This window comes from Scyliorhinus canicula, chromosome 9 (genome assembly GCF_902713615.1).
Source record: "Scyliorhinus canicula chromosome 9, sScyCan1.1, whole genome shotgun sequence".
Classification (NCBI taxonomy): Eukaryota; Metazoa; Chordata; class Chondrichthyes; order Carcharhiniformes; family Scyliorhinidae; genus Scyliorhinus; species Scyliorhinus canicula.
In genome coordinates this window covers 67107751-67129251 of record NC_052154.1, presented here as the reverse complement: position 1 = coordinate 67129251, position 21501 = coordinate 67107751, and the positions used below count along the sequence as shown (strand labels likewise).

At 49.5% G+C, this 21501-nt stretch overlaps 1 protein-coding gene across 5 annotated transcripts in view; it reads right to left on the bottom strand.

Moving 5' to 3' along the window:
- The window catches only part of LOC119971381 (centrosomal protein of 72 kDa-like), a 179775-nt gene that overhangs the window by 14440 nt on the left and 143834 nt on the right, over nt 1-21501 (bottom strand). For all 5 annotated transcript variants that reach the window (XM_038806830.1, XM_038806831.1, XM_038806833.1 and 2 more), the window contains one exon: nt 13406-13520. In XM_038806830.1, coding sequence (XP_038662758.1) covers nt 13406-13520 — 115 coding nt within the window. The remainder of the gene's footprint in view (nt 1-13405; nt 13521-21501) is intronic.

The following is a 21501-nucleotide window of genomic DNA, read 5'->3' as shown; positions in this document are numbered from 1 at the left end:
TCCTACATCTTCTCCCTCAGCATCTTCTGGATCTCTCGCACAACTAGTTGATATTCTCTATGCCTTTCCGACTCCCTCTCCTCCAGTTCTATTTTCTGAAGTTCAAAATCTGTCACCTTGTCTTTCTCTCTTCTTACGATCCTGGACCAAACCCCAACATCTGTTAGTATACTGGACAAGAACTCACTTTTTCTAATTTTTAAAACTGTGAGGAAAGGACACTTCGCTCCAGGAGTGATTCCACTGACCAATGGGTATCTTTTATATTAAAATAAACTTTATTCAGTACACGGAGAACAACCAAAATGGGGAGGTCTCATCCTCCATGTTCTGGGAAGCGCTTAAGGCCGTACTAAGAGGGGAAATCATTGCCTTCAAAGCGCAGAGATAGGGAGGAAAGGGTGGCTAGGCAGAAGCTGGTCGACTCCATACTGGAGGTAGACCGTAAATACTCCGAGGCCCCGACCGTAGAGCTCCTGGCGGAGAGAAAAGAACTACAAAGGAACTTTGACCTGCTCTACACCAGGAAAGCAGTGCACCAACTCCACCAGGCGCGCGGGACCCTGTACAAACACGGAGACAAAGCCAGCCGCCTGTTGGCACACCAGCTGAGAAAGCAGGCAGCCACCAGATAAATTGCACAAATCAGGGGTACCAGAGGCACGTTGGAAACAGAACCAGAGAGGATTAACAAAACCTTCAAGGCCTTCTACCAAGAGCTGTACACCTCAGAGCCCCCAATGGGGAAGGCTGGGATGAACCGGTTCCTTGATAGACTGGACATACCAGTCGTGGGAGAGGGCAGAAAACGGGACCTGGAAGGACCACTAGCACTGGGAGAGATCATGGACAGCGTTAGCTCCATATAGACGGGGAAGGCGCCAGGACCAGACGGATTCCCGGCGGACTTCTACAAAACATTCGCGACAGCGCTGGCCCCGCACCTGCGGGAGATGTTCACAGACTCGCTAGCTAGGGGCACACCGCCACCCACGTTAGCACAGGCCTCAATCTCGCTGATACCTAAGAAAGACAAAGACCCAACGGAATGTGGGTCATACAGACCCATATCTCTGCTGAACGCAGACGTCAAAATACTGGCCAAAATCCTAGCCAAAAGGCTAGAAGACTGTGTACCTGAGGTGGTCACAGAGGACCAGACGGGCTTCGTCAAAGGTAGACAGCTTACCTCGATCATCAGGCGCCTGCTGAACGTGATAATGACCCCCTCCGGGGAGAGAACACAAGAGGTGATCGTCTCCCTGGACGCAGAAAAGGCCTTCGACAGAGTCGAATGGAAATACCTCATAGAGGTACTGGAGCGGTTCGGGCTTGGAACAGGGTTCACCGCTTGGGTAAAGCTCCTATATAACGCTCCCTTGGTGAGTGTACGGACCAACAATACCAACTCCCAATACTTCCAGCTGCACAGGGGCACCAGACAAGGATGCCCACTGTTCCCGCTGCTGTTCGCACTAGCAATCGAACCGCTAGCAATCGCGCTCAGGGCAGCAAAAAATTGGAGGGGGATCCGAAGGGGAGGCAGAGAGCACAGAGTCTCACTCTATGCAGATGATCTCCTCCTCTACATCTCGGACCCACAGAGCAGCATGGACGGAATCATCGCGCTCCTGAAAGAGTTTGGAGCCTTCTCGGGCTACAAACTCAACATGAGCAAAAGCGAGATCTTCCCAGTACACCCGCAATGGGGGGGGGGGCAGCACTAAAGGGGCTGCCGTTCAAACAAGCCCGACACAAATTCCGCTACCTGGGGATCCAAATAGCCCATGACTGGAAAGGGATCCACAAATGGAACCTCACCAGCCTGACGGAGGAAGTAAAAAAGGACCTGCAAAGATGGAACACACTCCCGCTCTCCCTCACAGGGAGAGTCCAGACGATCAAAATGAATGTACTGCCCAGGTTCCTCTTCCTGTTTAGATCCATTCCGATCTACATCCCCAAGACCTTTTTCAAAGTGCTGGACAAACTTATCATGGAGTTCGTATGGGGGGGTAAAAATGCTAGGATCCCAAAGAAGGTCCTGCAAAAAACAAAATCCAGTGGGGGGCTAGCCCTCCCGAATCTACAATTCTACCACTGGGTGGCAACAGCCGAGCGAGTAAGGGGATGGATCCAGGAGCCAGAAACCTAGTGGGTGCGTGCGGAGGAGGCCTCCTGCATGGGGACCTCCCTCCGGGCCCTCGCCATGGCAGCACTCCCATCCCCACCCAAAAAACACTCCAGCAGCCCAGTGGTGACAGCCACCCTCCAATCCTGGAACCAACTGCGGCAGCAATTTGGCCTGACCAAAATGTCGGACAAGGCTCCCATCTGCAACAACCATAGGTTGACACCAGCACTGACTGACGCCACCTTCAAAAGGTGGAGGCAGGACGGGGGGACACTGACAGTCAGGGACCTATACACGGACGACAGGATCGCAACAGTGGATGAACTGACAGAGAAATTTCGGCTAGCCGGGGGGAACGAGCTACGGTACCTGCAGCTCAAAAACTTCTTACGAAAGGAGACAAGGACGTACCCACAACCGCCACGACAGACACTACTGGAAGACCTACTGGACGCAAGTATCCTAGAGAAAGGGAACTGTAGCGACATGTATGACCGACTGGTAGACAGGGACGACACCGTACTGGACGCAACAAGAATGAAATGGGAGGACGACCTGGGGATGGAGATAGGGTGGGGACTCTGGAGCGAAGCACTGCATCGGGTCAACTCCACCTCCACGTGCGCAAGGCTCAGCCTGACGCAACTAAAAGTGGTACATAGAGCCCACTTAACAAGAAACCGTATGAGTAGGTTCTTCCCGGAGGTGGAGGACAGATGTGAACGGTGCCAAAGAGGCCCGGCCAACCACGTCCACATGTTCTGGTCTTGCCCCAGACTTGTGGAATACTGGACAGCCTTCTTCGAGGCTATGTCCAAAGTGGTGGGGATGAGGGTGGAGTCATGCCCGATCGTGGCGGTCTTCAGGGTTTCAGACCAGCCAGATCTATTCCTGGGAAGGAGGACGGACGCCCTTGCCTTTGCCTCCCTGATCGCCCGCCGTAGAATCCTGTTTGGCTGGCGGTCAGCAGCACCGCCCAGAGCTGCAGACTGGCTGTCCGACCTCTCGGAATCTCTCCAAATGGAGAAAATCAAATTCGCCATCCGAGGGTCAGACGACGGCTTCCACAGAACGTGGGAGCCATTCATGCAATTGTTCCGGGACCTGTTTGTGGCCAACGAACAAGAGGAAGAATAGTCGGGTGGCCAAGAATCAGGGGAAAATGGACGGGAATCTGGGGAGGGCTACGGGTTCGTTACGGGGGTTTGATGGCAAGCTAAGGCCCAAAACCAAACTGTAAATAAATGCCTATAAACATGTGCCTCGGCCATATTGGGGAATGTAAAATATGTATGCCGGCTAAAGGGGGCGGCCACAGTTGTTATTATGAAGATGCTTACCTGTAAATATACATGTTTTTTTTTTCTAATAATTTGTAATTTGTTGGATATAAAATATGAAAACTCAATAAAAAACATTTCACAAAAAAAAACAAACTTTATTCTTAACACGGGATTAAACACATCATCAGTCAGACAATTCTTAACAGTGAAAGGAAACACTTCTAACTGATATTTTCTCCGTCTCTAATTATGAAAAGCCCATCAGAAGTCAAAAGCCACTTATAAATAAAGTTAGAAGCAGGGGGTAGTGGAAATCATCCCTGTAACCCAGTAACCCCACCTAAACGTTTTGGACACTAAGGGCAATTTAGCATGGCCAATCTACCTGACCTACTTTGGACTGTGGGAGGAAACCGGAGCACCCAGACGAAACCCACGCAGACACGGGGAGAAAGTGTAAACTCCGCACAGACAGTGATCCAAGCCGGGAATCGAACCTGGGACCCTGAAGCTGTGAAACAACTGTGCTAACCAATTGCGCTCCCGTGCTCCCCCACAGGCACGGTAGGATTTATTTCTGGAAGTTACAGTTTGCGAGCTTGGAGGAGTTGGTGGAGAAGTTTGGGATCCCATGGATGGAGGTCTTTAGGTACATACATCTACAAGATTTTGCAAGGAAGGCATTTTGGATGTTTCCGGTGAAACCACCCTCCTCATTGTTGGAGGGGGTGTTGTTAGTGATGGGAAGGATAATTTTTGCAATCTATGTGAGGATTCTGGAAGAGAATATGGCGTCATTGGAGGGGTTTAAGGCCAAGTGAGACGATGGCGGGGGGTGGGGGGGGGGGGTGTTGGAGGAGGGGTTGCAGTGTGAGGTCCTGCGGAGGGTGAATGCCTCAACCTTGTGCACGACTAAAGTTAATACAATTAAAGATGGTGCATAGGGAACACTTGACGAGGTCAAGGTTGAGCCGGCTGAGGGGCAGAGGACACTTGTGCGCTGTGTCGGAGGGGCCCGGCCAACCATGTGCATATGTTCTGGTCCTGAACAAAGTCTAAGTAGTTTTGGGGTTCTTTCTCCAGCACCATGTCGGTGATCTTGGACTTGGAATTGGAGCCCAGTCCCTTGGGGCTACATTTGGGCATCGGGGCAGCCATAGCGACAGGGCGAATGTTTGAGCTGATTGCGTACAGGCGGGTTCTGTTGGGGAGGAGGTCAGCTTCCCTGCCCTGTGCCTCAGTGTGCCTGGGGGACCTGATGGAGTTCCTGTATCTTGAGCAGGTTAAGTTCACCTTCAGGGAGACCACTGAGGGGTTCAATAAGCAATGGAGTCTATTTATTCTACACTTTAAAAAGATGGTCATTGTCAGTTCCTAGAAAGGGGGGGGGGGGGGGGGGGGGGGGGGTGGGAGAAAGGAGAGGTTGGGAGGAGGCAAGGGGAGTTAATTTTTCGAGTCATATAGGTATTAGTTGATAATGCTGGGGGGGGGGATTCTTCTGTTTATCTTATGTATAAAATGTTACGTTAAAAATTGAATTTAAGATTTCCGGTTGCGGCTATGCGGAGCTAAGCCGCATGTTCGGCAGCTCCCGCTACTTAAGGACTTTTGGGCCGATTTGAGGGCCTCAAACGGCGCTGTCTCAACGAATCCCAGTGGGGAAGGTGTCTAGAGGAGCATTCCCCATAATTTATGGTGCTCACCAGGAGTGGGGCAAAGGAAAAAGCTGCAGCAGCTCCCTAAGAAAAGCGGGGGAAGAAGGACAAAATGGCGGCCGGGGGAACACCCGAGGACTGGTGGAAATGGGCACAGGAGCAGCAAGCTTCTCTTCTGCGCTGTTTTGCGGAGCTGAAGGCTGAGTTGCTGGACTCCCTGAATGCGACTACCAACAGGCTGCTTGAGACCCAGGCGGCCCAGGAGGTGTCCATTCGGGAGTTGCAGCAGCAGGCCGCTGAGCGGGAGGAGGAGGCCGTGGTCCTCGTGGGGAAAGTGGAGTTGCACGAGGCACTTCACAAAAAGTGGCAAGACCGCTTGGAGGAGCTGGACGTTCGCACGAGGCGAAAGAATTTGAGGATCCTGGGCCTGGCGGAGGGTCTGGAGGGGTCGGATCTCCCGTCGTATGTGACCACGATGTTGAGCTCGTTGATGGGGGCGGGGTCCTTCCATTTGCCCCTGGAGCTTGAGGGAGCTCACAGAGTGCTGGCCAGGAGGCCAAAGGCAAATGAACTCCCGCGGGCGGTGCTGGTGCGGTTCCATCGATTCAGCGACCGGGAGTGTGTGCTGCGCTGGGCCAAGAAAGAGAGGAGTAGCAAGTGGGAGAATTCGGTAGTGCGAATCTACCAGGACTGGAGTGTGGAGGTGGCTAAGCGGCGGGCCGGGTTCAACCGGACGAAGGCGGTGCTGCATGCCAAGCAGGTCAGATTTGGAATGCTGCAGCCTGCGCGCCTGTGGGTGACATACAAGGACCGGCACCACTACTTTGAGTCCCCGGAGGAGGCATGGGCCTTTGTACAGGCGGAGACGTTGGACTCGAACTAGGGTCTGGGGACACACTATGGCCGTTGCTGTTTTTCGCTGTTGTTGTTCTGCAATTTTGACACGTGTTTTTTATGCTGGTTTTCTTTTTGCTCTGTTTCCGGGTGGGTCTGTCTGTTGGGTATGGTTGTGGGGTATGTGGGGAATGTTGGGGGTTTGTGTTTTATATGTATGGGGCTGGGGGTTGGGGTGAAACTGGATTTTGGGGAGCTGCGTCAGAAGGGTGGGGTGTGACAGTGTGAAAGCGCGGGCTTTCCTCTGGTTTCCCGCGCTGCGGGGCAGGGTGGCGGAGCTGGCGGTGGGGGCGTGGCCTCTACAGGTCTTCTTTCCCACGCTGAAGCGGTGCCAAGGAGGTGTGGCAAGAGGGGGATGACCCCATGCCGGGAGGGGATGGGTTTTGGCGGGAGCTGCCGGGGTCAGCAGAAGTCAGCTGACTCACGGGAGTACCATGGAGGGTGTGTCACGGCTGGGAGGGGTCCTAGCTTTGGGGGGGAAGGGGGGGGGGGGGATACCGGGTTGCTGCTGGAATGGCCAGGAAGGAGCTGGTGTGGGCCAGGGGGGGTAGAGGAGAGGCGTTAACGCCATGGGGAACGGGTCGGGCGGGGCGAGCTGGTCTGGTCTGGGGCAAGCAGTCGATAAGCTATGGCTAGCCAGCGGGGGAGGGAGGGCGGGTTGCCCTCTCATCCGGCTGATTACCTGGAACGTGAGGGGGCTGAATGGGCCGGTTAAGAGAACTAGGGTATTTTCACATCTGAAGGGGCTGAAGGCGGACGTGGCTATGCTCCAGGAGACCCAAGGTGGCGGACCAGGTTCGTCTGAGGAAGGGGTGGGTGGGGCAGGTTTTTCACTCAGGATTGGACGCGAAGAACCGGTGGGTGGCGATTCTGGTGGGGAAGAGGGTGGCGTTCAAGGCGGCTGAGGTGGTGTCGGACAAGGAGGGCAGATATATTATGGTGAAGGGTAGGCTGCAGGGAGAGAAGGTGGTGCTGGTTAATGTATATGCCCCGAATTGGGATGATGCTGGCTTCATGAGGCGCTTGTTGGGCCGCATTCCGGACCTGGAGGCAGGGGGCCTGATCATGGGGGGAGACTTTAACACAGTGCTGGATCCCCCACTGGACCGGTCCAGTTCAAGGACGGGTAGGAGACCGGCGGCGGCCAAAGTGTTGAGGGGGTTTATGGACCAGATGGGAGGGGTGGATCCCTGGAGGTTTGGGAGGCCGAGAACGCGGGAGTATTCCTTTTTCTCCCATGTCCATAGGGTTTATTCCCGAATAGATTTTTTCGACCCGAGCAGGGGATTGATCCCGAAGGTGCAGGATGCCGATTATTTTCGTCCATACCAATTTCAGACCATGCTCCGCACTGGGTTGATCTGGAGATGGGGGAGGCGCGGGACCAGCGCCCGCTCTGGCGCCAGGATGTGGGGATGCTGGCTGATGAGGAGGTGTGTAGGAGGGTCCGGGGAAGTATTGAGGGGTATCTTGATACCAACGACACGGGGGAGGTCCGGGTGGGGATGGTCTGGGAGGCCCTCAAAGCAGTGATCCAGGAGGAGCTGATCTCCATCCGGGCCCATAGGGAAAGGAGGGAGAGGAGGGAGAGGGAGAGACTGGTGGGGGAGCTCCTGGATGTAGCCAGGAGATACGCAGAGGCACCGGAGGAGGGGTTGCTGGGGGAACGGTGTAGTTTGCAGGCCAAATTTGACTTGTTGACCACCAGAAAGGCGGAGACACAGTGGAGGAGGGCGCAGGGCGCGGTATAGGAGTATGGGGAGAAGGCGAGCAGGATGTTGGCGCATCAGCCCCGTAGGCGGGATGCGGCTAGGGAAATTGGTAGAGTGACGGATAAGAGTAGGAATGTAGTGCAGAAGGGGGCAGAAGTAAATGGTGTCTTTAGGGACTTCTACGAGGAACTGTACCGGTCAGAACCTCCGATGGGGAGAGGGGGGATGGAGAGCTTCATGAACAGGCTATGTTTCCCAAAGATTCAAGAGGAGCTGGTAGAGGGGCTGGGGGCGCCGATAGAGTTGGAGGAGCTAGTCAGGGGGATTGGACAAATGCAGTCAGGTAAGGCGCCGGGGCCGGATGGGTTCCCGGTGGAATTTTATAAAAAGTATGCGGATCTGGTGGGCCCCCTATTGGTACGAGCCTTCAATGAGGCATGGGAGAGGGGGCTTTGCCCCCGACGATGTCGAGGGCACTGATCTCTCTGATCCTGAAGCGGGATAAGGACCCCTTGCAGTGTGGATCATACAGGCCTATCTCGCTCCTCAATGTTGACGCTAAGTTGCTGGCGAAGATCCTGGCCACCAGGATAGAGGACTGTGTGCCAAGGGTGATACACGAAGATCAGACAGGATTTGTCAAGGGACGGCAGCTCAACACGAATGTGCGGAGATTGCTAAATGTTATTATGATGCCGGCAGTGGAGGGGGAGGCGGAGATAGTGGTGGCGCTGGATGCAGAGAAAGCGGTTGATAGAGTTGAGTGGGGGTACCTGTGGGAGGTGCTGGAGCGGTTCAAATGGGTGAGGCTGCTCTACGTGGCCCCGATGGCGAGTTTAGTTACCAATGGAAGGAGTTTGGAGTACTTTAGGCTCTACTGTGGGACCAGGCAGGGGTGCCCCCTGTCCCCCTTGCTCTTTGCACTGGCGATTGAACCTCTGGCTATGGCGTTGAGGGAGTCAGGGAGATGGAGGGGTCTGGTGCGGGGTGGGGAGGAACATCGGGTATCGCTGTATGCGGACGACCTGCTGTTGTATGTGGCGGACCCAGAAGGGGCCATGCCGGGGGTGATGGAGCTGTTCGAGGAATTTGGGGGCTTCTCGGGCTATAAGTAAAATTTAGGCAAGAGCGAGGTATTTGTAGTGCACCCGGGAGATCAGGAGGAGGGAATTGGGAGGCTCCCGTTTAAGAGGGCAGTGAAGAGTTTCAGATATCTAGGGGTGCAGGTGGCCAGGAGTTGGGGGACTCTCCATAAGCTTAATTTTACCAGGCTGGTGGAGCAGATGGAGGAGGAATTTAAAAGGTGGGACATGGTGCCGCTATCGTTGGCGGGTAGAGTGCAGTCCGTCAAAATGACGGTTCTCCCGAGGTTATTGTTCCTCTTCCAGTGTCTGCCCATCTTTATCCCTAGGGCCTTTTTTAGAAGGGTGACTAGCAGCATCATGAGCTTTGTTTGGGCGCATGGGACCCCGAGGGTGAAGAGGGTCTTCTTGGAGCAGGGTAGAGATGGGGGGGGGCTGGCGTTACCCAATCTCTCGGGGTATTATTGGGCGGCCAATGTGTTGATGGTGCGCAAGTGGGTGATGGAGGGGGAGGCATGGAAACGGATGGAGAGGGCGTCCTGTGGAGATACAAGCCTGGGGGCCCTGGTAACGGAGCCGTGGCCGCTCCCTCCCACGAGGTATACCACGAGACCGGTGCTGGCGTCTACCCTCAAGATTTGGGGGCAGTGGAGGCGACATAGGGGAGAAGTGGGGGGCTCGATGGAGGCTCCGTTAAGGGGGAACCATCGGTTTGTCCCGGGGAACATTGATGGGATATTTCAGGGTTGGCACAGAGCGGGCATCAGACAGCTGAGGGACCTGTTTATTGATGGGAGGTTTGCGAGCCTGGGGGAGTTGGAGGAGAAATTTGGGCTCCCCCCGGGGAACATGTTCAGATATCTGCAGGTAAAGGCGTTTGCTAGACGGCAGGTGGAGGGATTCCCTTCGCTTCCCGCGAGGGGGGTGAGTGACAGGGTGCTTTCGGGGGTCTGGGTCGGAGAGGGGAAGATATCTGATATCTACAAGGTTATGCAGGAGGTGGAGGAGGCATCAGTAGAGGAGCTGAAAGCTAAGTGGGAGGGGGAACTGGGGGAACAGATTGAAGACGGGACATGGGCTGATGCCCTGGAGAGGGTTAATTCTTCCTCCTCATGTGCGCGGCTTAGCCTCATCCAATTCAAAGTGCTGCACCGGGCCCACATGTCCAGGTCTAGGATGAGTAGGTTCTTTGGGGGTGAGGACAGGTGTGTCAGGTGTTCGGGGAGTCCAGCGAACCATGACCATATGTTCTGGGCATGCCCGGCACTGGAGGAGTTCTGGAAGCGGGTGGCGAGGACGGTGTCAAGGGTGGTGGGATCCAGGGTCAAGCCAGGATGGGGACTCGCGATTTTTGGGGTTGGGGTGGAGCCGGGAGTGCAGGAGGCGAAAGAGGCCGGTGTGCTGGCCTTTGCGTCCCTAGTAGCCCGACGAAGGATCTTGCTACAATGGAAGGATGCGAGGCCTGGAGACCTGGATCAATGACATGTCGGGATTTATCAAACTGGAGACGGTCAAATTTGCCCTGAGAGGATCGGTACAAGGGTTCTTTAGGCGGTGGCAACCTTTCCTCGACTTTCTGGCTCAACGATAGGGTACTGGGACAGCAGCAGCGCGGGGGGGGGGGGGGGGGGGGGGGGGGGAGGGGGGAAGGGGGAGGGAAAAGGGGAAGGGGGAGGGAAAAGGGGGGACGACGACGATGACTATGTTTGTCTATTTAACTTTAATTTATTCTTAAGTTTTTTTGTTGTTCATTGGGGTGGGGGGGATGTGATACATGCGCTGATACGATCTGGGGGGTGTTACAGTTATTATGGGGTTATTTTGTTGCTTTTTATTGTTGTTATATTTTCTGTAAAAAATTCCAATAAAAATTATTAAAAAAAAAAAATACTACAGTGCAGAAGGAGGTCATTCGGCCCATCAAGTCTGCACTGAGCCTTCAAATCAGCACTCTGCCCATTTATAAGTGTCCACCCGTACTTACCCCATAATCCCATAACCTAACCTGCACATCCCTGGACACAAAGGGGCAATCTACCTAACCTGCACATCTTTGGACTGTGGGAGTAAACTGTAGCACCCGGAGGAAACTCACACAGACACGAGGAGAATGTACAAACTCCATACAGCCATCCGAGGCTGGAATTGAACCTGGGTCCCTGGTGCTGTGGAGACAGCAGTGCTAACCACTGCACCACCGTGCTGCCCTAGAATATGCTTGAATTCTGGTTACCAGATTGGAAAATGATGTGTAGTCATTGGGACGATGAAGCGAGGAAGAAAAATTGGCCCAAGTGTAGGAGGCAAGGTTTGTAAGGAAATCTGTTAAATTGTATAATCTAGAAAAGGTGGTTTGGGGGCATCACTAGATAGAGATTTCTTGGAAGATACTGATGGATGAGAAAGACACCCTTTCAGACACCAGCTGCAAGTCTTTCTGTCTTTTGGAGACTACGGCTTAACCTTGCAGCTTTTGGCAAAAGCTTCTGCTCAACTTCAAGCTCCTAGCCAAAACTAAAAACTAAACTGTCTGCTACAGACCTGGCTCCTCTCATTAATTACATTATCTCCCTCACAAACAGGGTTATGACCATCTTACTGAGGCTAACCACAGCCCCTCAATTAGCTAAACCCCAGGGACCTTCTTTCTATAAACAAAATTCTATTTGCCCTATATATGTAAACAATATACATGGTTGGAATGAATGATCTCAACAGACACAAAGTCTACCTGTAAAACCATGATTTTTAATAACATTACTGCAACAGATATATACAATATAAACTATATAAAAAATTCCAACATTCATCACACTCTCTGCCCTCTCTTTTTCCTTTTCTTCTGCCTTTGTCGCTCTTTTCTTATCCTTTCTTTTACCTTTTCTTTTAATTCAAATTCAAGCTATTTTTTTTATCATGTTGCAATTATTTCATTTGTTACTGAATCCTAGCCAATTCCAATGGTTTTGACTGTGTCTCTTCCAAAGTTAAATGCTGAGCTATTGCTTTAATTATCTCCACCTTCTTCACCTCTGCAGGTAAAGTCAACTGCAGCCAAAAGCTTTGGGGCAGCACGGTAGCATGGTGGTTAGCCTAAATGCTTCACAGCTCCAGGGTCCCAGGTTCGGTTCCCGGCTGGGTCACTGTCTGTGCGGAGTCTGCACGTCCTCCCCGTGTGTGCATGGGTTTCCTCCGGGTGCTCCGGTTTCCTCCCACAGTCCAAAGATGTGCGGGTTAGGTGGATTGGCCATGCTAAATTGCCCGTAGTGTCCTAATAAGTAAGGTTAAGGGGGGTGTTGTTGGGTTACGGGTATAGGATGGATACGTGGGTTTGAGTTGGGTGATCATTGCTCGGCACAACATCGAGGGCCGAAGGGCCTGTTCTGTGCTGTACTGTTCTATTAACCACCCGTTTTGTAAACCACCCAGAGTAACCTTCAACACCCACGAAACCCATCACCGTTGAAAAAGCCATTTTACAAGTCATTCCCTAGTTAAACTGACAATGCCTGAAAGAATGAAGCAGACTCTCACAATTGCTGTCTTTAAATTCAATAATCCCAAGCCAAACAAGGAATTATAGCATTTTAAATCCTGGCAAAGAGCCTCCAATTTTTGTTAGTACTCCTGCATGGAAATGCTAACAACTTGTAATCTGTAAAACTGTGAGGGAAGACTACTAAACCACAGGAGTGATAACACTGACCAACAGATGTCTTTTATGTTTAAACAAACATTAAACACAGAATCAATATAACTAGCTTGCTATCTACACCTGCCATTATATATTAGCAACCCATTACTGTTCGGTGGCAATATTCAAGGTTACTTGCTTTTCTCTGCAGACCTTTGAGAGAGATCCTTTCAGGAACAACCTGAAAATCCTTCTGTTTTGTCAGACTAAAGTTCTATGGCAAAACTGCTGGTCCACTTCAAGTCTTCTAGCAGACTGCAAAACTACTGACAAACCTGTCTCCTCCCATTAATCACATCATCCGTATCCCAAGTATAACGCTTCTCCAGTCTCGTCCCACTGAGATATGCCATGACCTACTTGGCTGGGGCTAAATACGATCCCTCATAACTTGCATTGACCCCAGATAACCTCCTAAGCATAAACAAAATTCTATTAGCCATCTCTCTGTAAACAAGTGGTTAAAATCACTGATTACCTCACCTTTACGGCCCTGATTTATAGCTTTAGCACACATACAGCCTGTATGTTTTTGAACCCAGGGTTTCTAACAACATTACTTCAAGAAAATATAAAATAATATAAAACAATTTCCGACAATCATCACATAGTTTTACAGTACAATACATCAAAGGATATAAGTTACCAAAAGTGATTTTTAAAAATCATTTGTTTCAGTAGTTTAAGGTGGAGCTATGATATTATTCACGTAGCAGCTAGTTAAGTAAAAAACTATAAATAAAGCTTTGAATTATCTTCTCAATCAAGTTATTTTTATTGTACATTCTATTTCTAAATTGTAATTCGTGTTATGGCAGATGCTTATTACCAATTTAATACCTCAGATACTATAGAAAAATATTGTTTATGCATATCTTTTTTCCATATTTACATGATTTAGTTGATAAAATGGACCAAAATTTATCGAAACATTGTTCATGTTTTAATTACCTGTGGCTCTCCTGTAACATGGTGACAGTTTCTTGTAATTTGTTGTATTGCTTAATTTGTTGATTCAGGTATTCCACCTCTAAATTTAATCTTTCATTGTCTTTCTGCAAATCCTCTAAGAAAGTACAACAGAACAGAAGCAGAAATTCAAACAATTTTTTTTACAGAACATCTTCCATTTGTTTAGGTCATAGTTCTGCAAAACATGTAATCTATGTTATATAAACAGAATATGCTGGACAAACTCAACAGGTCTGGCAGCATCTGTGGAGAGAAACAGAGTTAATGTTCCAGCTCTAAATTTAGAAGGATCATTTCAACCTGAAACATTAACTGTTTTTCTCCACAGATGCTGCCAGACCTGCCGAGTTTATCCAGCATGTTCTCTGTTTATTACAGCATCACAGTATTTTTCTTTTACTTCAGTAAAATTTTGTTCTTTGGTGGGTAAAATTAATTAAGTTGATCTGAACAAGCTTTGAAAATTAAAATGTGCACCTTTACAGAACTATTGGTTGTAAAATTCTCAATCTTTCACAAATTTCCTGAATTTTCCCTCTGCTAAGTAGACCAGTGGTTTTGAAAGAGTATCGGGGCTGGATTTTCCCAAAATGGGGCTATGTCCCCACGCCGGCATAAAAACGCAAGTATTGCACTCCCGAGTTTCCTGGAAAAAATTCCAGCCGATTCACTCACCTTCAGGGGGCTATCAGGGACCTGGGGTGCTTCACGCAGCTTTGGCTGCGGATACGGGCCCTCACACTTCCGGTTCTGAGTCCGCGCATGCGCATGGTGGCGGCCTCCAATGACTCGGACCGCAGACCCATACTAAGAAACTAGGCCCCCTCCCGATCGGCCGGCCGCCATGAGATCCATCCCCCCGCCCCCTCCCCCCCACACCAGGGCAGTGGCAGACTAAGTCCCAAACGGCCATACCATGTTAGTTTCACGCCGTTGGGAACTCAGCTGGTTGGGATTGGAGGTTCGCTGGGCAGGCCTCTGGCAATGGCCCCCCAGCTGCACGGCGTAATTAGTGGACGCACGGATATTCACGGCCCGGAGAATCGCCGGAGTGACGCCGGGCTTGATTCCGTCGGGAAAGTCGATTTTCCGTGGCAAACGCGATATCGCCGCAGGGCTGTGGAGAATCCAGCCCAGGATTTTTGCCTTTGTAAATTGGGCACTAAATACAAAAACAAGGAAGTCAATAAACCTTTATCAATCACCAGTTAGGCCTCAGCTAGACTTGTATCTACTGTCAAAATATCCACTCATGTATATCATGAGATGCAGACAGGCAGTGATTGACACACAGGATAACCAATGAACACACATGACACAGAACAATCAATCACCAGACAGGACATCACCACTATAAAGCCCACAGGGCATTAAGGCTCTCCCTCTTAGGACACGGCTGGGGAGATAGTCGCAGTGCACTGGCCAATGAACATCATCACCATGTGATAGAGAGCTAGTCTGGTCAAGCCAGTAAGAGGTTATCAGTTAGGTTAATAGAGTGTCAACCCACAGCAGATTATGTACAGCAATCAACAGATTCAATAAAACAGTGTTGGACCATCTCCTGTGTCAGAACAGAACAGAACAGAACAGTACAGCACAGAACAGGCCCTTCAGCCCTCGATGTTGTGCCGAGCAATGATCACCCTACTTAAACCCACGTAACCCTTATACCCGTAACCCAACAATCCCCCCATTAACCTTACACTACGGGCAATTTAGCATGGCCAATCCACCTAACCCGCACATCTTTGGACTGTGGGAGGAAACCGGAGCACCCGGAGGAAACCCACGCACACACGGGGAGGACGTGCAGACTCCACACAGACAGTGACCCAGCCGGGAATCGAACCTGGGACCCTGGAGCTGTGAAGCATTGATGCTAACCACCATGCTACCGTGAGGCCACCATGCTGTCGGAAGCCTGTTTCTCGTTTTACTGCACCCAGTTGCAGTTGATGTTAGACCAACACAGATAACACATCATCTACAATTCCAGGCACTATACTTTTGAAAGAATATCTAGTTTTTAAGGCGAGAGTATAGAGGTGATCTACCAGGATGAGGGACTTCAGCTTTATAGTGACTGAGGAGCTTGGAATTGTTATCCATAGAGCAGTGGAGGTTAAGGAGAGACCCAAAACAGTTGCTCAAATGTTTCTTATCCTGTGTACATAACGGTGAATATACTTTGTTCAAAAACCCAATAAGAAACATTTATTTTAAAAAAATTATGAAGTGTTTTGATAAAGCAAGTAGGGAGTAACTGTTTCTCCTAGCAAGAGGGTTGATAACCAAAAATCCTAGATTTAAAATAATGAAAGAAATCGTGGATAAATTTTGAAACATTTTCACATAGAGAGTCAAGATTGAGAGCACATTACCAGCAGCTTCATAGAAACTATCAAAAAGCAACAAAGAGGACAAACTTTCAGGGCTTTGGGGGGAAAATTAGACATTGGAACTTAATGGCACAGCTCTTTTAAAGAACCAACACAGGAAAGAAGAATCTAGCAGCTTCGCTCTGTGCTGTAACAGTCTATGATTCTATAAATACAAAAAGTGATTTTTTTTTTAAGGTAACAGTGGGATATTATAACAGGCCACTGCATTCGTGGACTAAAAGGAAGAATAAAAAAGGAAATCAAATCCTCCCGATTCCCATTCAGCAATCCCTGTTGGCAAGGCAAACATGAATATTGTATTAGGCCAGGCAGTTAAGGTTCAAAATTGGATAACTTAATAGCTCTTCCGTTAAGAATGGCTACTTTTTCTGTAAGGAAAAGAGACAAGCCTCTATCTTAGAAAAATACTTTATAATGTGTCATTGGCGCTTCCGATATGGTTGCAGATAGGGAAATGCATGTTTTGTTGCACGCCCGAGAGGGGGTCCTTGACCGATTGTGTCAACATCTCACACTCTGTGGATGAAAAATCAATAGTAGTGTATACTTTGAAACTCTGCTCCTGGAATGCACAGGGGATAAATCATCCTATTAAGAGCAAAAAGATTCTGTCTTACCTTAAAAAAGAGAATGTTGACATAGCTTTGTTGCAGGAAATACATTTAGATGACGAGGAGCACCAGAAATTGAAGTGGGACTGGGTGGGGCAGGTGATCTTTTTGCCTCATTCTCAACTAGCAGCCCGGCAGGTTACAATTTTAGTTTATAAGAATATGCCTTTTAGATTGGAGAACTGTGTGAAGGACAAGGGGAAGGTATGTATTGGTTCAGGGGATGCTGCACCGGAAAAGTATTTCAATAATGAATGTCTACGGCCCTCCAAACTTTTGTTGCTAAAGTCTTTATGCATTTTGCGAAATGAGCTTCAACAAATTCCTTCATAGGTGGGGACTTCAAATGCCATCTTAATCCTTTGATAGACAAACGTCCCATAACTAGGAATCCTCCCACTCAACAGGCAAAGACAATAGCATTGAGATGCAAGGATATGGGGTACTTGGATATTCAGAGAATAATGCATCCCAAAGATAAAGGCCGGGATTCTCCAAGCCCACGCCGGGTCGGAGAATTGCCCGGGGGGGGCGAGAATCCTGCCACGCCGATTCTCTGATCACCGGAGATTCGGCTCCGGTCGGGGACCATTGAAAGCAGCCCTAGCGGCGATTCTCCGCGCTGGACAGGCTGAGTCCCATCGGCGTGGTTTACGTATGGTCCCACCTGGCGGGACCTCGGCATTCTGACTGCAGGGGCCATCCTGGTGGTCTATGTTCCTCCGTGCCGGGCCCCTGTAGAGCTCCGCCATGTTGCCCGGGGGCCTGCATGGAGAAATCAACCACGCGCATGCGCGGCGCAGAGACGGTCGTGGAGTGTATGCACGGAACCGCGCCTGCCATGGTGCGCATGCATGGACTCGCGCCGGCTGTGTAGGGCCAGCTTTCGGTGGCGGAGCAGCGCACAGCACTCCGGCCCCGAAGAAGAGGCAAATTACTGGGCCTGGAGGCCCGTTGACGCCGGCATCGCTCGTGCTGATTTTGATGCCAGTGTCAAAACTTGGCCGCGATATCGGTGACTCCCGGCCAAATTGTTCCCCTTCTTCTCTGCTCCCCACCAATGTAATACCAGAATTGATTTTTTTTTTCCATGCGAGAACAATATTACTTTCAGTAGTCTCCTTCATAATAATCTTTATTAGTGTTACAAGTAGGCTTACATTAACATTGCAATGAAGTTACTGTGAAAATCCCCTAGTCGCCACACTCCGGCACCTGTTCGGGTACACTGAGGGAGAATTCAAAATGTCCAATTTACCTAAAAAGCAGGTTTTTCGGGACTTGTGGAAGGAAACCGGAGCGCCCAGAGGAAACCCATGCAGACACGGGAAGAATATGCAGACTCCGAATCGAACCTGGGTCCACGGCGCTGTGAAGCAACAGTGATAACCACTGTGCTGCCCCGCTACTGCTCCATATTGTAGTCTCCGGTCTTTTTGGAATTTTCATTCGGGGGGTTTATCCTCTGTCTAGATCTTGGAGATTGAATGCATCTCTGCTTAATGACCATAATTTTATTCAATACTTTAACATCAAATTTGATCTCTTGTATTCATTAATTCTCTCTGATTGAAACCTTTGCAAGGGGCTTGGTCATTTCATATATGGCCAGCAAAAAGTGTAAAATGCTGGTGCGCCAGCTTGAAGTAAATATGGCCGACTTGCTAATAGATCCTCTGATCGGTATATATAATCATTCATTCAAAACAGATCTGCTGCCTCAGTCGCTTTGAGAAACGAATAACCCCTTTATTTTGAAAGCAGGCAAGAACCCTGAGGAATGTGCATCCTATAGGCCGATTTTTCTGAATGTAAACTTGAAATTGTTGTCCAAAATACTGGCGTTGCATCTATAAACAAATCCTCCCTGATTATCCGGGCTGATCAGAAAAGGTTAACAAAGGGACGAAATTCATGTAACAATGTTAGGAGATTATTAAATATTATTCAGATCTTCCAAAGGCAGGTGATAGACAGTTTAGTAATCTCATTGGACACAGAAAGCTTTTGACCAGGTGGAATGGAATTATTTATTCTACACGCTGCAGTTCGTTGGGCTGGGAGGGGAGTTTGCTAAGTGAATAAGATTGCTTTATAAAAATTATCTGGTGGCAGTTCTTACTAAAAGTTATAGGTCTGATCATTTGTCTTCCGTGAGGGTCTACGCAGGGTTGCCCGCTATGTTTGCAATAGCTCTAATGAGCCCCTAGCGGAGGCAATTAGACAGAATCATTCGCTATTTGGGTTATCTCGTTATGGGATGCAACGCAAGATCACGTTATACGCGGATCATGTGTTGCCATTCATGTCTAAGCTGGACGTCTCTGTTCCTGTTATTGTCAAAATTGTGGGTTGGTTTGGCTCCTTCTTGGGCGATAAAATTAACTTTCAAAGCCTGAGGCTATGCCCCCTTCAGGGTTTACTTATTTGGGTATTTCTATTACCCTTAATTTTGGCAGCTATAAAATGCAAACACCCCTTGCTCGCATCTATAAAGTGGGGCCTACATTGTTGGATCTCCCTTACTAATATCGTGGCTGGGTAGATAGCACTGATTAGATGATTGTGTTACCTCGGTTGTTATATAACTTACAGATGATACCAGTTTTGCTTTCTGCTCAGGTCTTAAAGGAAATGAATAGGATGTTTAGCTCTTTTTCATGGAATAAAACAATACCTCTCTTAAAATTGGCTGAATTGGAGCGACATGTGGCGCAGTGGTTAGCACTGGGACCGTGGTGCTGAGGACCTGGGTTTGAATCCCGGCCCTGGGTCACTGACCATGTAGAGTTTGCACAATCTCCCCATGTCCGCGTGGGTTTCACACCCACAACCCAAAGATGTGCAGGTTAGGTGGATTGGCCACGCTAAACTGCCCCTGAATTGGGGAAAAAAAAATAATTGGGTACACTAAATTTATTTTCAAAATTGGCCGAATTGCAGCTTCCTAGTCCAGAGGGATGTCTGGGGGCACCAAATAAAGATGCATCAATTAGCCTCACATCTCAGATTTATACAAGAATGGGTAAGAGGGGACCATACTTCCATTTGGCTTGATATTGCAGCTGGCCAATCTGAATACTCCTTACAAGCTCTGTTGTTTCTTAGGGATTTTAGGACTGTGCCGTGCTGAACAAGTGTGAGAATCCAACAATCATCAACACTCCAGAGCGTGGAGGATGATCTGCGAGTTGGAAGGTAAATTTAATTTGACTTCTGCTCTCTCTCCCATTCAAAGTAACCCAGATTTCCCACCAGGTCTTATAGACCATGGTTTTGATATTTTGAAGATTAGGGGACTTATTAGGCTAGGGGACATGTTTTGGGTGCCTCCTCGTTATCTTTTGAGCAACTGTGTCAACAATATGACATCCCAAGATACTCTTTTTTTAGATATCTACAACTTCAAAATTTTATTCTTAATAAGGCATCTCTGCAACATAATGCTGTTGTCTCCCTGGTGGAAAACATCTTGTTGTCTACAGAACCAAAGCAATTAATTTCCAAGCTTTATGACAATATATTCTAGATCCTGTACAAATGTGCTAGAAACTCTGCAGGGGGATCGCAGTGAGACCTGGGGCACTCTCTGGGAAAATCTCAATAGAATCTCAGTTGTAATAGAATGGGACCCAACTTAAAATATGGCACTGTCTGCATGTTATAGCAAGCTTAAGACCCTGGATACACCTTGCTATATCCTTTCCTCTCCTAGGCTTCCCCCGCGAGTTCTGTGGCCCTTTCTTCAAAGGTTGTGGACCCGAATCTCTGGGATTCCCCACCCATCTTCTGATGCTCCCACTGATTATGGCCACTGTATGCTTGGGGAAACAGAAAGGACATAGTGAGACACTGGCAAGTTTTGTTGGGGAGGTTTCTAGCTGGTGGCATGTGCCAAAAATGCGAACTAGTAAAAGGAGATGATACAAATTGGGCAGGATTCTCCGTTCCGGAGTCTAAGTGTTATTGCCAGCGGAGAATCGTGATAAATTCACGCTGCCAATAGGAGTGCCAGCAAGGAGCAATTCAAGGTATGCTAATGGGCCAGCACACTGGCAACATAGATCCCGATTAAGTCCTGAATCCTCAGACATCTGATTCGCTGAGGTTAGAAAGCCCATTGAGATAAGGACCCCTTGCAGTGCGGATCATATAGGCCTATTTCACTCCTTAACGTAGACGCTAAGTTGCTGGCGAAGATCCTGGCTACCAGGATAGAGGATTGTGTGCAGAGGTAATTGATGAAGATCAGACAGGGTTTGTCAAGGGGCGGCAGCTCAACACGAATGTGCGGAGACTGCTCAATGTTATCATGATGCCGGCAGTGGAGGGGGAGGCGGAGATAGTGGTGGCGCTGGATGCAGAGAAGGCGTTTGATAGAGTTGAGTGGGGGTACCTATGGGAGGTGCTGGAGAGGTTTGGATTTGGGGAGGGATTCATCAAATGGGTGAGGCTGCTTTACGCAGCGCCGATGGCGAGTGTAGTCACAAATGAAAGGAGATCGGAGTATTTTAGGCTTTATCGTGGGACCAGGCAGGGGTGTCCCCTGTCCCCCCTGCTCTTTGCACTGGCGATTGAACCGCTGGCCATGGCGTTGAGGGAGTCAGGGAAATGGAGGGGTCTGGTGCGGGGTGGGGAGGAGCACCGGGTATCGCTGTATGCTGACGACCTGCTGTTATATGTGGCGGACCCAGAGGGGGGAATGCCGGGGGTGATGGAACTGTTAGCGGAATTTGGGGGCTTCTCGGGCTATAAGCTGAACTTAGGAAAGAGCGAGGTATTTGTAGTGCACCCGGGAGATCAGGAGGAGGGAATTGGGAGGCTCCCCTTCAGGAGGGCAGTGAAGAGTTTCAGGTACCTGGGGGTGCAGGTGGCCAGGAGTTGGGGGGCTCTTCATAAGCTTAACTTCACCAGACTAGTGGAACAGATGGAGGAGGAATTTAAAAGGTGGGACATGGTGCCGCTATCGCGGGCAGAGTGCAATCCGTCAAAATGACGGTTCTCCCGAGGTTCTTGTTCCTCTTCCAGTGCTTGCCCATCTTTATCCCTAGGGCCTTTT